The following is a 17876-nucleotide window of genomic DNA, read 5'->3' on the forward strand; positions in this document are numbered from 1 at the left end:
TCTGCCTCCACCCCACTCCGGCCTATCACCCTCACCTTGACCTCCCTCCACCTATCGCATTTCCAAAGCCCCTCCCCCAAGTCCCTCCTCCCTACCTTTTATCTTAGCCTGCTGGACACACTTTCCTCATTCCTGAAGAAGGGCTTATGCCCGAAATGTCGATTCTCCTGTTCCTTGGATGCTGCCTGACCTGCTGCGCTTTTCCAGCAACACATTTTCAGCTCTGATCTCCAGCATCTGCAGTCCTCACTTTCTCATTGAATTACATCCGCCCCTTTCACCAATCAATGTATGCTTTTGAAGTTTTATACTACCTTTACCATTCATGATGCTTCCAGGTTTTGAATATTTACACATTTTGAAATTGTACCCTGTAAATTAAGATTTTGGTCATTAATGTACATCAGGGAAAGCAAGGGTCCTAACTCTTTCCCAATCTGAAAATAAAAACGTGAAGCATCATTCTATTTCCTGTCAGTCAGTCAAATTTTTTTTATTCCATGTTTCTTCTGTCCCTTTTATTCCATGAACTATAATTTGGGATTTGGTGTTCTGGTACGTTGCATCACAAAAAGTTAGAAAGCAGGTACTGCAGGTGGTTAGGAAGGCAAATGGAATGTTGTTTTTGCAAAGGGAATGGAACATAAAGTAGGAATGTTTTTTACAGAGTGTTGGTGAGACTAAATCCTGAGTACTCTGTACAGTTTTGGTTTCCTTATTTACCAAAGGATTTAACTGCATTGGAAGCAATCAAAAAAAGGTTCCCGCGACTGATTTCTGGGTTGATGCGAATGTTTTTGTCAGGAAAGGTTGAACAGTTTGGGAATGTATCCATTGTAATTTAGAATTGGGAGTTGATCTGATAGGGTGGGTGCTGAAATGATTTTCCCTTTATTGGAGAAACTAGTACTGAGTGGTGCAGTTTAAGAAGGGAGGAAGGCAATGGCCTAGTGGTATTATTGCCGGACTGTTAATTCAGAGGCCAGAGTAATGTTCTGGGGACCTGGGTTTAGATCCCATCTTGGCAGATGGAATTTGAATTCAATAAATACCTAGGGATTAAGAATCTAATGATGACCATAAATCCATTGTGAATTGGATTTGATTCTGGACCCACAGCACTGTGGTTGACTCTTAACTACCTGATGGGTAAAAAATGCTGCCTAACCAGTGATGATCTCATCCTGTGAATGACTAAAGGAAACAAATACATGGTCTCCCATTTTAAGACTGAGATGAACCACATTTGTTTTGAGATTTGAGAGTCTGAGAGGGTGGTGATAGGATCATTACATATTTTTAAGGACAAGTAGGTAAGTTCTTGATTCACAGAAGAGTCAGTGGATAGAGGGTAGGCAGAAAGTGGAGTCGAGGCCAAAATCTGATCACCCATGACCCAAGCAAATGGCAGAATATGCTTGAGGGACTTTACTACTGCCCCTAATTTGTAAATTCATCCTTTTGCTCAAATCTTTATCAAATGTCTTTTTGGAAGTCCATGTACACCACATTGGCAGCATCACCCCCCTGAACTCACTCTGTTACCTCATCATAAAACTCAGGCAAGTTAATTAAAGAATTATCCCTTAATTTTTAAAAGAAAGTCCATCCATTTTCTTAAGTAACCCATTCAAGTGACTATTCATTTACCCAGTTTGTTACTTCTAGAAACTTGTCCATAACTGAGGTGAAAGTGACTGGCCTTTGCATCCTTTTTAAAACAATGATATGACATTTATAATTCTCTAATACGTTGACATTAACCTGAGTTGAAGGGGGACTGGAAAATTATGCCCAGTGTGTCTACAGTTTCTAATCTCCCTTTTTCCGATGGCGCACTGAGAATTTTTGAACTGAAATTCTTTCAGAACTCAATCATCAGAAATAATACATCCTACATCAATAATTCAAAATGGTCTCACTGATGTGGTATTCTCTATACCATACCACTATACACTCTATACTCACACAGCTTGTGTGAGATTGCATAAATTACTGATATGGAGATTTTTGAAACAAAAAGCAATATTTTTAAGTAGCTTTGGAAGGCTTAAGTATAAGCTGATAATGAAACTAAATTTTTAAGTGACATTCTGATAGTTACACCCAGATATTCAACCTCTTAAAACAGCAGACAGAGGAACGTTCATTTATGAATTATTTGTTGATGCTATTGAGTATGAAGGGGATCAAGGGTTACAGAGAGAAGCGGGAGAATGTGGTTGAGAAACTTATTAGCCGTGATTGAATGGTGGAGCAGACTTAATGGCTGAATGACCTAATTTCTGGTCCTATGTCTTATGATCTTATCATAGAAACATTATTGCACTGAAGCAGGCCATTCAGCCCATCATGTGGGCACTGGCTCTCCAAAGGAGAATTTGCCTTTGCTAAACCCTGCCTTTTGCCTATAGACCTGCACTCTTAGTTTTTCTTTTCTGATTTCCTGTTATGCTTCATTTCAGCCTGCCTCCACCCAGTCAGGCAGTGCATTTCAGAAGCCAATCATTCGCTGTGTAATATTTGTCCTCATGACAATCAAGCTGAATACATGAGGTGGATATTCCAAGGAATGGCAATCTGGTCTGGTCGTTGGGGGTGGTGAGTGTTCCACTCTGGTCAGGAGTTGGTGGAGGTCAGTTCTGGTGTGGCCTGACAGGGGAGGGGTGGGTCCCAGTGGGCGTCAGTTCATGGTCTGGGGTGCCCAGGGCAGGAGTGCACATGTTCTAGATGGGAGGAGTGTGAAATAAGCATTGAATCAGTTGAACAGATACCTAGAGGTTAGACTGGGTATTTCATATTGTAACTTTTCCTGAGTAATGGTTTACTTAATTTTGTTGGCATTCTCTGATTTAAATGTAGAATTTGATGGTTCCAGGTTTAGGAGAATTTCTCAGGTGATTCCTTTGGAGTGAGATCTAGAGGTTCTTTGAAAGTTGCATCACAGGTAGACAGAGTAGTAAAGAAGTCATTTAGTATGCTTGCCTAATTGCTCAGACCATTGAATATAGGAGTTGGGATATCCATGTAGATGTTGTACAGGATGCTAGTGAGGCCACTTTTGGAGTTCAATATACAGTTCTGGTTGCACTGCTATAGGAAGGATATTATTAAATTGGAGAGGGTTGAGAAAAGAGTCACCAGCATATTGCCAGGACTGGAGGGTTTGAGTTCTAAGGAGAGGCTGGATAGGCTGAGACATTTTTCACTGGAGCATAGAAGGTTAAGGGGTGACTTTTAGAGGTTTGTAAAATCATGAGGGGCACAGGTAAGGTGTATAGCAAAGATCTTTTCCCTAATATGGGGGAGTTCAGGGGACATATCTTTAAGGTGAGAGGGGAAAAGACTTAAAACGGACCTGCAGGGCAACTGTTTCACACAGAGGGTAGTTTGTCTGTGGAATGAACTGCCAGAGGAAGTGGTAAATGCAGGTACAGTTACAACATTTAAAAAAACATTTGGGCAGGTACTTCAATAGGAAAGGTCTAGAGCAATATGTGCCAAAGGCAGGCAAGTGGGACTAATTTAGTTTGGGAAACTGGTCAGCATGGACGATTTGGACCATAAGGTCTGTTTCCATGCTGTATGACTCTGTGACTGCAGTGATGAGGTTTCCTCAAGGTTCACATGTTTAAGTCCCATGTATGATGGAAAAACAACTGGATGTCCATTGGAAAATCCAGACTAAAATGTTCAGGAGGTGAAAAGTAAATAAGAGGAAGAAAAAAAAGTGAAAACTTGCAATCGTTAGAGCAGGAATAGGTCATTTAACCTTTAGAGTTTGTTCTGCTATGCTAGACCATGATTGATCACCTACCTAAATGCCATATTTCCATGCTATCCCATACCTCTTACTGCCATTGATCCTGAGAAATCTGTCAACCTCTCTTGAAATTACTTAATGACTGAGCTCCTACGGCTGTCCAGGTACAGAATCCCAAATTTTCTCCACCCTTTTGGGTGGAGAAGCTTCTCCCCATCTCAGTCCTAATGGGATTGTCTTTTATTCTGAGACTATGCTCTGAGGTTCCTGACTTCACATTTAGAGGAAACATTCTCTTTGCGTTCTCTACCTCTTCATGAATTTTCTAAGTTTTTCTATGAGAATTCCTCTCATTCCTCTAAACTCTAAAGAGTTTGAAAGGGTGTCAATGGCCTAGTGGTATTATATTCAGACTATTAATCCAGAAACTCAGCTAATGTTCTGGGTTCGAATCATGCTATGACAGATTGGTGAAATTTGAATTCAATAAGAAAAAAACCTGGAATTAATAATCTACTGATGACTATGAAACTATTGTCAATTGCCATAAAAAGCTACCTGGCTCACTAATGTTCTTCAGGGAAGGAAACTTGCCTCACCTAGTCTGGTCTATATGTGACTTGAGACCCACCGCAATTTGGTTGACTGTCGTTTGCCCTCTGGGTAATTAGGGATGGGCAATGAATACTGGCCCATCCAGTGATACCCACATCCTGTGAATGAATGGAATTTCTCCTCATCGGATTATCCATCTAGGGATAATCTAGTAAAGCTCTGCTAAACTCCCTCTATGGCAAATACATCCATCCTTTGGCAGAGTACCAGCACTGCACACAATACTCCAGCTCCAGTCTCACCAGTCTTCTGTGCAATTGAAGGCTATATTTACTGCTGTACTTTAATCTTCTTGCAATAAAGATAAATAAGCTATTTGCCTCCTGAATTGTTTGCTGCACCTGTGTGCGAGCTTTTGGTGAACTATGGACGTTAATATTTTCTGATCTCTCACCATTTACGAAATACTCTGCACCTTTGTTCCTCCTATCAATGTGGATTACCTCACACTTATCCACATTATATTCCATCTGTCAAGGACTTGTTCACTCAGCCTCTTTAAATCCCCTTGAAGCCTCTTAGCATCTTCTTTACCAATCTCATTCCCACAAAGTTGTTTTTTTATTATCTGCCATCTTGGAAATGTTATAATTGGTGCCCAGGTCCTAATCATTGATACAGATTGTGAATTATGGAATAGTCAGGCACCAAACCTTGGGGTACCCTGCTGGTCATAGCCTGTCCACCTGAGAACGACCCATTTATTCTTGCTTTTTGCCTGTCAACCAATCCCAGGCTATACTACTATATTAGCCCCAATTCCATCACTTCAATTTTGTTCATTAACTTCTTGCCTTTCTCAAAAGCCTTTTGAAGATCCAAATACACTGGTTGCCCCTTATTAGCTGTAGTAGTAATATCCTGAAGAAATTCATGAGGTTTATGAGACATGACTGTTCCCTTTAGATTAGATTAGATTACAGTGTGGAAACAGGCCCTTCGGCCCAACAAGTCCACACCGACCCGCCGAAGCGAAACCCACCCATACCCCTACATTTACCCCTTACCTAACACTATGGGCCATTTAGTATGGCCAATTCACCTGACCCTGCACATCTTTGGACTGTGGGAGGAAACCGGAGCACCCGGAGGAAACCCACGCAGACACGGGGAGAATGTGCAAACTCCACACAGTCAGTCGCCTGAGGCGAGAATTGAACCCGGGTCTCTGGCGCTGTGAGGCAGCAGTGCTAACCACTGTGCCACCGTGCCGCCCACATATCCCTTCATATTGACTTTGATTAGATTATTTTTCTAAACTTTTTTGTAATTTCTTTATAATACTCTAGTATTTTTCCAACTAATGTTGTTCAGCTGACCAGTCTCTCATATCCTATTTTCTCCCTCTCTCCCTTCTTAAAAGTAGGGTTACGCGTGCAACCTTTCAATCTGTAGGCATGTAGCAGAATTAACAGCGTTTTGAAACATGGTCATCAATGCTTCCATTATCTCTTTAGACCTCTAGGGTGACCTAGAGTGAAGGTTATTAGATGCTGGGGATTTTCCATATTTAATTTTCTCCAATATTACTTGCACTAATTGCTTCAAGTTCCACATACTCTCACTAGACCCTTAGATCTAACTATCTAACTATCCCAGGAAACCTTCTTACGTTTCTCTGGGAAAAAGATATGGTACTGATTTAGCGTCTCAGTCATTTCTTTCTTGTTATATGTTCTTCCTCTCTGCCTGTAACGAACCAACAGTTGTGTTTGCCAACCCTTTTCTTTTAACATCCATAGAGACTTTCAGAATCCAATTTGATTTTTCTTGCTGTTTTCCTATTCACATTCTATTCTCTTTCTTTATCAATTTCTTTTTCTCTCTCCTTGGAATTTTGTACTTTTATTTCAATCCGCAGGCTTTTTGAAATCAAACATTATTCTCTTCAACATTAATCATTGCTTATCTACTGTCAAATCTTCGAATGTATTTTTCTAACCTAATGCAGCCATTCTCTTTCTCATACCTTCATAACTACCTTTTTTTTTTAGATTTGTCATCTTGAACTGTTGCAACTCATTTGTCGTAAGTACACCTACAATGCCAATAGGGAGAGAGTTCGAGATTTTGATCCAGCGAAATGCTCCTCTAGCTATATGCACCTCTAATTTCTGGATTTATATTAAGCTCTATATTGCTAGTACTGGTTGGCAATGCATGGAGCACTCCTATCAGTATATCAATGTTTGCTGCCCCTTGCAGTTTTTTATCTCAACCCAGTTTATGGAATAGAAGAGACAGTAGCAATGTGGGTCCAAAATTGACTGAGCGGTAGGAAACAGAGTATTGATAATTGATTTTTTTTTTTCAATCTCTTGGAAGGTTTATCATAGGGTTTCCCAGGTCTAAGTATTGAGACTTTTGATTTTCCTGATTTTATGTTATTGATCTCCATCTTGATCTGCAAGGGCCAATTTCAAAGTTTGTGAGTGAGACAAAACTTGAACTTTGAAGAGGACTGTGTAGAACTTCAGAAGGACATTGAAAGGTTGTTGGAATAGCTGGATGGGTGGCAGATAATATTCAATGCAGAGAAGTCATGGTGATACTTTTGTTACAAAGAATATGGGGAGACAGTATCAAGTAAAGTATACCATAAAGGGTGTGCATGGGTATATATGGGCAGCAGTCTTTAAAAGGCAGGACAACTGGAGAGTGTGACAATTAATCATACAGAATCTTTGTTAATCGTGGCATAGAGTACAAGAGCAGGGATGTTGTGCTGAACCTGTATAAGGCAGTAGTTAGATTCATGGGGTATTGTGTGCAACTATGGGGCACCACACTCCAGGAAGCATTGGAGGCAATGAAGAAGACGTACTCAGGTTTATGAGAATATGTCCAGGGATTAGGAACTTGAATTATCAGGATAAATTGGTGAGGTTGGGACTGTCTTCCTTGGAGAGAAGACTAAGAGGCAATTTGATTGAAGTTTTGAAAATCATGAGAGATCTGGTTGGAGTAAACAGGAAGACACTGTTCCCATGTACGAAAGGATCAAGAATGAGACAGCACAGATTTAAAATACCTTGCCGAAGATATTCTTTTTCACTCCGTATATGATTTGGGTCTGGAATGCACTGCCTGGATGTGTGGTGAGGACAGATTCAATCAAGGCTTCCAGAGGGTATTAGATGATCTCATTAAAGAGAAATAATGCGTCGGTTACTGGGAAATGGTGGAGAATGGTAATACGTTATGATGTATTGGAGGGGGAAGATGCAGTTGTTGTGGTCCAATATAGGCAAGGCTAGGAATAAGGACCTGTTTGGGGATTATCAAAGCACTAGGAACAAAATTAAGCAACAGGACCTCTAGGGTTATAATCTCCGGATTATTACCTGAGTCACGTGCAAATTGGCTTATGATAAGAAAATAAGGGAAGAAAACACGTGGCCAAGGGAGTGAATGTGGGAAAGAGGTGTTCCATTTCATGGGGCATTGGCATTAGTTTTGGAACAGGAGGCAGCTGTACCGATGGGACGGTCTCCACCTGAACCAATCTGGAATCAGTGTTCTAGCAAAAAGGGTAAATAGAGTGGTCACTAGGAAAGTGGAAAACAGCAGGAAGTATGATGGTACATAAAAAGGTAAGCAGCAGATTAGCATGTGTGCAGCAGAGTTTAAGTACAAAGCAGACTATGAAAGAAGTAAAAAGGAAGGATAACTCAGGAGATATTATTAGAGATGTGGAAATCATGATGGTATGAAAACTAGCATAAGGGCACTTTACCTGAATGCTCGTAAGTCTTCGTAACAAGATCGATTAGCTAACGGCACAAATCGTTGCAAATGAATATGATTTGGTAACCATCACGGAGACGTGGTTACAGGATGGTCATGACTAGGAGTTAAATATCCAAGGGTATCAGACAATTCGGAAAGACAGACAGGAAGGTAAGGGAGGTGGTGTAGCTCTGATATTCAAGGATGACATCAGGGCTGTGCTAAAAGATGATATAGTTTCTGTGGAGAATAAGGCTGAATCCATTTGGGTGGAAATGAGAAATTCTAAGAAGAAAAAGTCACTGATCAGTGTAGTCTATAGGTCATCAAATAATAACATCACATTGGGGTGGGCAATAAACAAATAAATAACAAATGCCTGTAAAAATGGTACAGCAGTTATCATGGGGGATTTTAATGTCAAGGGGGAAGGAAACAGACCCTTCTGTCCAACCAGAGCCAAACATTGTCCCATAAACTCATCCTACTTGCCTGTCCCTGACCCATATCCCTCCAAACCTTTCCTATTCATGTATCTATCCAAATATCTTTTAAAAGTTGTAATTATACCCACATCCACCACTTTCTCAGGAAGTTCATTCCACACATGAACTTCCCTCTGTGTCAAAAATTTTCCTCATGTGTCTTTTTAAAATCTCTCTGCTCTCACCTTAAAAATATGCACCCTTGTCTTGAAATCCCCCATCCGAGGGAAAAGACAACTATTATTAACTCTGTACCTTAAATTATTTTACAAACTTCTATCAGACCACATCAAATGGTTAAACCAGCTCAGTCAGGGTAGCCTTGAGGAGGAGTTATTTGAGTGTATCTGCGATAGTTTTCTTGAACAGTATGTAATGGAACTGACGAGGGAGCAAACTATCCCAGATCTGGTCCTGTATAATGAGACAGGAATAATTAATGACCTAATAGTTAGGGATCCTCTTGGAAGCAGTGATGACAGTATGGTTGAATTTAGAATTCAGATGGAGAGTGTGAAGATAAAGCCAATACCAGTGTCCTGTGCTTAAACAAGGGAGACTACAATACGATGAGGGAGGAGTTGGCTAAAGTAGACTGGAAACAAAGACTTTATGGTGGGACAGTTGGCAAGCATTCAAGAACTTTCAAAACATTTTTTTAAAGTGCTCAGCAAAAGTATATTCCAGTGAAAAGGAAGGACTGTAAGAAAAGGGGTAATGTGCCATAGGTGTCTAAGGAAATAAGGAAGGCTATCATATTAAAAGAGAAAGCAGACAAAGCGCCAAGATCAGTGGGAAACTAGAAGATTAGGAAAGCTTTAAAGGTCAACAGAAAGCTATAAAGAAAAGTCAGATAGAACATGAGAAAAAACTAGCACAGAATATAAAGATAGATAGCAAAAGTTTCTATAAATATATAAAACGAAAGAATGGCTAAAGTAGTCCACAGATGTGCAGGTTAGATGAATTGGCAATGCTAAATTGTCCATAGTGTTAGGTGCATTAGTCAGAGGGAAATGAGTCTGGGAAGGTTACTCTTCAGAGGGTTGGTTGGGCTGAAGGGCCTGTTTCCACCCTGTATGGAATCTAATCTAATCTAAATGATGGTCCTTTAGAGGATGAGAAGGGGCATTTAGTTATGGGATATGATGAAATGGCTGAGGCATTGAACAGGTATTTTCTGTTGGCCTTCACAGTGGAAGACATGAATAACATGCCAATAATTGACAAAGAGATGAAGGTGGGTGAGTAACAATCATTATTGTGGAAGAGGTAGTGTTGGGAAAGCTAATACAACTAAGGATGGACAAGTCCCCTGGCCCTGATGGAATGCATCCCCAGGTACTAAACAAGATGGTGTGAGAAGTAGCAAGTGCATTTCCAGCAATTTTCCAAAATTTGTTGGACTCTGGGGCAGTTCCAGCAGATTGGAAAACAGCAAATGTGACACCACTGTTTAAAAAGGGCAGTAGATAAAAGATGGGGAATTATAGACTGGTTAGCTTAACATCTGTATTGGGGAAGATGCTTGAGTCAATTATCAAGGAAGAAATAGCAGGGATTCTCTATAGAAATTGTCCCATTGGGCAGATACAGCATAGGTTCATGAAGGGCAGGTCATGCTTAACAAATCTTTTGGAATTCTACGAAGACATTACGAACAAAGTGGGCAATGGGGACCTAGATTTCCAAATGACCTTCAACAAGGTGTTGCATAAGATAAAGATGCATGGTATTACATGTAAAGTATTAGCATGGGTAGAGGGTTGGTTGATTAACAGGGAGAAAAGAGTGGGGATAAATGAGTGCTATTCTGGCTGGCGATCAGTAATTAGTGGTGTGCATCAGGGATCAGTGTTAGGACCGCAATTATTCCCAATTTATATAGATGATTTGGAGTTGGGGACCATGTCTAATGTGTCAAAGTTTGCAGATGACATTAAGATGAGTGGCAGACCAAAGTGTGCAGAAGACTGTGAGACTTTGTAGAGGAACATTGCCAATTCACATAAAGTGTTAAAGGTCTGGCAGATGGAATACAATGTTAATAAATGAGAAGTCATCCATTTTGGTAGGAGTAACAGTAAAAAGGACTACTACTTGAATGGTTAAAAAGTTGCAGCATGATGCTGTGCAGAGGAACCTGGGTGTCCTTGTGCATGAATCCCAGAAGGTTGGTCTGCAGGTAGAACAGGTCATTAGGAAGGCAAATGGAATTTGTCCTTCACTGCTAAAGGGATTGAGTTGATAAGCAGAGAGGTTATGTTGCAGCTGTATCGGGTGCTGGTGAGGTTCACTAGGTAGATTCTGGAGTTGGTGGGCTCGCGTATGAGGAGACACTGAGTAAACTGGGATTATATTCACTGGAATTTAGAAGAATGATGGGGGATCTTATAGAAATATAAAGTTATGAAGGGAAGAGATAAGATGGACGTAGAGAAGATATTTCCACAGGTGGGTGTAACTAGGAGAAGAGGGCATAGGCTCAAAATTAATGGGAGCAGATTTAGGACTGAATTGAGAAGGAACTTCTTCACCCAGTGGGTTGTGAATCTATGGAATTCCCTACCCAGTGAAGTAGTTGATGCTACTTCAATAAATGTTTTTAAAGCTAAGATGGATTTTTTTGAACAATAAAGGAATTAGGGGTCGGTGTTTCACGGGGGCGGGGGGTGATGTTGGGGAAGGGAGTCAATGTTGAGTAGGGGCGGTGTAGCGCAGGGGGGCGGTGTTGGATGGAGTTGAGGGCAGGGACTGTTGGGGGCAGGGGTCGATGTTGGACAGGGCAGGACCTCGCGCGCTGTGAGCTTTTGCAGTCTCCTGAACGGCGAGCAGACTTCAAAAACTCCAAGCCCCAGAGGAAAAGCATTTAATCGATTATCCGAACAAAATAGTGCCTGCCCATCAGGTTTGGATAATTGAGGTTCCCCTGTAGCGGTTTTGCTGCTGGACAAATAATCTAGAGACTCCGATAATGTTCTAGGGTTGAATCCTGAGGAAGGAAATCTGCCTTCCTTACGTGGTCAGGCCTACGTGTGACTCCAAACCACAGCAATGTGGTTGATTCTATACTTTCTTCATTGCCTGATCAAGCCTCTAGTCTTGCTCTCATAAAAGGGATGAAACTGATGTGCCATCTGCATCAACTAAAGGACCAGAAATGACAACAGCAAACCTAGCCTCTGTCAACTCTGCAAAACCCTTTCCAGCACCTGGGGGTAAGTGTAGAATTAGGAGAGCTGTCTCACAGCAGAGTCAAGGAATGGCCTGACATAGTCATATGAAATTGTACCTTACACACACCATCACAGACAACATCATTACCATAAAAGTGATGACACAGTGGTGTGTAGTCAGGACAGAGTTGCCCAGGAATACTCAACATTGACTCAAGACCCTTTGAAATCTCATGCAATCAAACATGGGCAAGGAAGCTGCCCTTTGCCCCCTCAGCTGATGCATCTGTTCTGTTGAACACTGCTTGAAGAAAGCATTGAGGCTGGCAGGGGTGTAGAATGTACTCTGGGTGTAAGTCTTTAATGTCTACCATTGCTGACCACTTCTGAATGATGTTGAAGCTAAACTGGGTCTGAGACAGGTGCTAAGGGAACCACACAGAGAAAAACATAGTTTGTCTTATACTCACCAATTTGTCTGCTGCAGATACATCTGACTGACACTGACTGAGTAATTGTGGACAGAAAGTTTTGCCTTCACATTCAGAAAACTCTCCATCATTTTGTATGGCCTATCATCGTGCAAAATGGGATGAACTTCCCATTGAGCAACTCAAGATTGCAAATCTATAAGAAATCTATAAACAGTAGTAGATTTGTACACCAACACAATCTGCAATCTCATTGCCCAGCGCATCCACCACTCCACCATACAATGAACCAGGGTTACCCCCAGCTTGAATGGAGAGAGTAGAAGGGTATGCGAGGAGCAGCACCAGGCATACCTAAAGCTGATGGGTCAACCTGGTGAAGCTATAACAAAGGCCTATTTGTATGTTAAACAGCATAACCAGCAACTGATTTGTCAGAGCTAAGTGATTCCACAAACATCAAATCTAAATTCTGAAGTGGTGGCCACATCCAATCGTGGGTGGTGGTGGACAGTTGACCAACTCACTGGAGGAGAGGTGTCCTCAAATATTCCTACCCTGAATGAACTTGGAGCCCAGCACATCAGTGCAAAAGATAAAGCAGTTGAAATTGCAACTGAAAAATCTTCAGCCAGAAGTGCTGAGTGGATGATCCATCTCAGCTTCTTCCAAGTCCCCAGTATCACAAATGTCAGTTTTCAGAGTTTGATTCACTTGACTGAAGACACTGGATACTGCAAAGGTTGTGGGTCCTGACAACATTCCAGCAAAAGTACTGAAGACTCTACATTAATGGTTAGTTCCTATAAGTCTGTTATGGAGTTCGGTCCACAGGTATTCTCTCGATCAGTACCCTCTACCATTTACTAGGAGGTAATGTCTCAAAGGACATTGAGAGGCTGTGCGGGATCTAGACTCAGGAATGGGGGGTGGAAATCTTGTCAGAGGCTTGGGAGGATACTTGGGAGAATGTAAGGAAGATTTTGATTTGTAATAGGACGCAGTCTATGCAACTGAAGGTACTCCACAAGGCGTATTTGGCACCGGAGTCGCTTGTGAAATTTAAGACAGAAACGTCCCCAGTGTGCCCCAAATGTAAACCAGATATTGGTACTCTTACTCACAGCTTATGGTCATGCCACAAGCTTCGTAGGTATTGGGGTGCTATAGCGAGTGTTTTGGAAGGGGTCTTGGGAACCGAGGTCAAGGTAGATCCGGTGTCCCTCCTTAGGTCTGCCGTGTCACCCGTCTTTGGATGCACATGGGAAGAAACTGTTTAATATTCTTTCATATTGTGCAAGGAAGAACATCCTGATGAGCTAGGTGTCAGAAAATCCCCCAGGACTCTCTGGGTGGCATAGGTTAGTTACGGAGCACATCCCCCTGGACTGCCAGAGAATTGTGGTACACCAGAAAACAAAACTTTTTTATGGGATGTAGTGGCTCTTTTTGAACCATATAGATGCGAACTTATCAGTTGTATTGGTCAGGGCCTTTGTGTAGATATGAGGGCTGTGTCTGATGGGCCGGGGGCTCCTGAGAATAAGAATCCCAAATAAATACAGGTATGCCAACTAGTGACGGTGAGCTTTGATGGGGTTACACAGAGTGTTGTAACTTAATTTAATTTGCCTTGGTTCAATCCGATTTAATTTAGTTTTTTTTTGTTTAATTATTTATTGAATTGTAGTGTGGGTAGATTTTTAAAAAAATCTTTTTTTCTTTTAAACTGTTTATGGAGTAGAGTAGTAGTTTGTTTATTGTTATTGTTGTTATATTATAGGATTGATATACTTTCTTGTTGTAATTTTATAATTTTGTAAAAAAATTCAAATCTTTTATTTAAAAAAAAAGAGTACTAAAGACTTATGCTTCAGAGCTTGCTGCAGTCCTAGCCAAGCTCTTTCTGTACAGCCACAGCACTGGCATCACCCAACAATGTGAACAGTTGTCCAGGTATGTTCTGTACGCTTAAACAGGACAAATCCAACCTGGCTAATTACCATTCCATCTGTCTACACTTGATCATCAGTAAAGTGATGGAAAGTATAATCAACAATGTTATCAAGCAGTCTTTAGAAATGAGGGGGAAAGCTCTGCATGGGTTGGAATCATCCCTGGAAGATGTTGGACATTATTGGAGGTCAGGAATTACTGCTACAGAAGTTCCCCAGGGTAATGTCCCTGGCAAAGCATCTTCAACTGCTTCATCAATGACCTTCCTTCCATTAAAAAAAAATCAGATGGAGATGTGTAATGTCAGCAAACAATGTTTATCAGACTCTTATGGATAGTCTAAATCAAAAATCAGCAAGATATGGTGGCTCAGTGGTTAGCTCCACTGGGTTCTGGGTTCAACTCCAGCCTTAGGTGACTGTGTGGAGTTTGCACATTCTCTCCGTGTCTGTGTGGGTTTCCTTCGGGTGCTCCGGTTTCTGAATTGGCCATGTTAAATTGCCCATAATGTTAGGTATATTTGTCAGGGGAAAATGTAGGGTAGGGAATGGGTCTGGATGGGTTACTCTTTGGAGGGGTGGTGTGGACTTGTTGGGCCGAAGGGCCTGTTCCCATACTGTAGAGAATCTAATCAAATTCCTGCCTAGCTGTCAAGTGGCAAGTAACATTGCTTGGCAGTTACATGGCACAAATAACTATATCCAATAAAACGATCTCCCCTTTGACATTCAACCCCTATGACCATAGTTGAATCCCCTATAATCATAATCCTGGGGGTTACTGTTGATCAGATTTTTGATTAGATTTGATTTCTTGAGTACCCCTGAAAATGTTTGACTCTATTGTTCATCTAGAATCTATGGATATTCAGCTTTTAAAATGTTCAATGTTCCTGCCTCCGGTGCTTCCTAGGGAAGAAAGTTCCAGAGACCTCCGTCTTCAGGAAATAAAATCTTCCTCTCTATTTTAAATGGAAGACCCCTTCTATTTAAACTGACTATTTGTTCTTGTCTCTTCTACAAGGGGAAGTACCCTTCAGGCATCTGCTGTGTCAAATTTTCTCAAGATCATGTATGTTTTACCTGTTCTAACTTGCAATAGACACAGACTCAACTTTTCCTTATAAGGTAGGCCCCTCATCCCAGGAATCAGTACTGATCCTTTTCTGAATTACTTGTAATGCAATTTATATTCTTAAGATCAAAACTGTAAATCGTACCTCAACTTTGGTTTCACCAAAACCAAGTACAAACAATTGCTACTTTTATATACTTTTCTTCTTGCCATAAACAGTACTCTGGTTGTTACTCTAGTGTACAGGTGGTGAGTGATTAATGTCTTATGATGTATGTGTAAGGAAACCTAGATTCCTCTATACTTCTGCATTCTACAGTCCCTCAAACTTGAAATGTGGAGCAGCTGCCACTTGGGATAAGTTACTTCAGTACATTTCTTACCCATTCCCAGAAGTGCCCAGCAATGACCTTCCCCAACAAGAGAGAATTATCTCCCTTGATGTTCATGTCATCACCGTTACTAAATACCCCAATATCAAAATCAGAGGTAAGTGGGAGTGTTACAGCCATATAAATTGAGGCCACAAGAGTGATTCATAGGCTGGAAATTCTGAGATGAATAACTCTTTTGATGTCCTATAATTTGTTAATTGTCTCCAAGATCTTACTCAAAACTGTGATGAAATGAATTCCACTTGCCTAAATGAGTGGTTTTGGAGCAGCACTCAATGTTGACAGCATCCAAGACAAAACAGGTGTTTGATGAGTCATCCATCCACCATCTTAAAACATTCACTGCCTCTACATTCCTGCATAGAGGTAGCAGGATGTACTATGTAGAAAATGCATGATAGAAATTTGCCAAGATTCTTACAACAGCACCCTCAATATCAATGACCTGTACCATAGTCAGAATAACATCAGCAGCAGCTGCGTGGGATGTGCAAGTTCCCCTTCAAACCACACACAATGCTGGTTGAGAATTATATCATTGATTCTTCACTGTACCTGAGTGAAATACTGGGGCTCCCTCCCTCAAAGTAATGTGATCAAAGTTATACCACTTGGACTGCAGCACTTCAGGGTGGTGGCTCACCATTATCTTTTTGAAAGCAATACATGAAAGTAGTAATCAAATTTTAAAGTCCTCTCTCCTATTATGATCCCAGTTAGTGATACTTGGTAAGTCAGATCCTGGAATGAAATCTGGTTTGATAGTCTTATTTTAGTTAAATGGTAATTAAGCATTGTAACATGCTCTTGTGAGGCTGTAAATATTCATTTAATAATAGACAGAAATTAATTACGCAAGAATGTAAACAAACCAAGCTACAAAATATTAAAGTTATATAGATCTTACCACAAACATCAAAACAACAGTTGAATTTGTTCAAGGCTGGGGTAAACAGATGTTTGATTGACCCCAGAGTTGAGTGTTGCGGAGGAAGGATAGGAGAGTGGAGGTAAGGCAATAAACAGATCAGTCATAATTTTTATTGAATGGCAGAGCATACAAGAAAGGAGCAGAGACTATTATTCAGCCTATTTCTCATGATCTTGTGCATAATTGTTTTACAGCCCCACATCAAATTAAAAGGACCCTGTCATTTTGGGGTTGACTTTGCTTCACAAAGTGGTCTGTGATTTGATCTAATTTCCAAATATCTCTTATTAATGCACAGTACACAAAATAAACTCATCCAATTCATCTTTCAGTTCTTCAACTGCCAACACCTTTTACCTCAGCTTCCACTCTGTCCTTTAAACCTTCTCTTTTTTTTTTAATAACTGGGCTGGGAATTATTAGCTTTTTAAAGGGACTATTTCCTTATGGGGATCATGTCCCTCCTTCACCTTGATAAGATATTCATTTATCTTGTGTCTTGAGAATCTTAATTGAGGGAAGTATTTGTATTATTATCTGAGCCAGGTTTTAAAAAATCTAATTGTAGAAATTAGCACATGATGTGGTACAGATTAACTTGGACCTAATAAAGTTTGTGATTTAAATTTCATTGAATTTACAGTGCTAACAGCCACAGATGCAGCCAACGTTGTTATCAACTCCAAAGATTTAGAGATTGGCAGAGGTGCTGAATTTGTTATCAGTTGTCAATACAGTCTGAATAGTCCAGATACGCTTATTCGTGTCATCGAATGGCATAAACTCTCAGATATTCCAAATGAAGGACCAGTAAGTATAATTACTGTATTTAATTACTGTATCATTGCTAGCTATGCCTTCATGCCTAGGCCTCTAAGTTCTGGAATTGCCTCTGTCTTTCTAGGAGGAGAAAGTGAGGTCTGCAGATGCTGGAGATCAGAGCTGGAAATGTGTTGCTGGAAAAGCGCAGCAGGTCAGGCAGCATCCAGGGAACAGGAGAATCGACGTTTCGGGCATAAACCCTTCTTCAGGAATGGGGAAAGTTTGTCCAGCAGGCTAAATATGGCTAGGAAGAACTGTTTGTTTAGTTTATGGATCCTTCTGTGGATGAAGAACAGTAGAGGTCCTTTGCAGGTCTGTGAGAGTGTTTTCCTGAGCTGGGATAGGTCGAGTTGCAGGGAATGTAGGTAGCGGCGCATGGCTGCAAGCGTGGAGCGAAGGATCTGGAGGGAGGTCTGTTGCTGGAGGCTTCGGATTTGTTGTAGGTACTGGTTGTCCTGGTTGGGTCCAAGTTTTGTTGGTCGGAACGTAGTCCGGAGTC

The 17876-nt window shown here is 41.0% G+C and overlaps 1 protein-coding gene across 1 annotated transcript in view; it reads left to right on the forward strand.

The window, feature by feature from the left end:
- The window catches only part of LOC122555240 (cell surface A33 antigen-like), a 49308-nt gene that overhangs the window by 6438 nt on the left and 24994 nt on the right, over positions 1-17876 (forward strand). Inside the window, exon 2 of the mRNA XM_043701022.1 lies at positions 17199-17365. Within this exon, the coding sequence (XP_043556957.1) occupies positions 17199-17365 (167 nt within the window). The remainder of the gene's footprint in view (positions 1-17198; positions 17366-17876) is intronic.

This window comes from Chiloscyllium plagiosum, chromosome 12 (genome assembly GCF_004010195.1).
Source record: "Chiloscyllium plagiosum isolate BGI_BamShark_2017 chromosome 12, ASM401019v2, whole genome shotgun sequence".
Lineage (NCBI taxonomy): Eukaryota > Metazoa > Chordata > Chondrichthyes > Orectolobiformes > Hemiscylliidae > Chiloscyllium > Chiloscyllium plagiosum.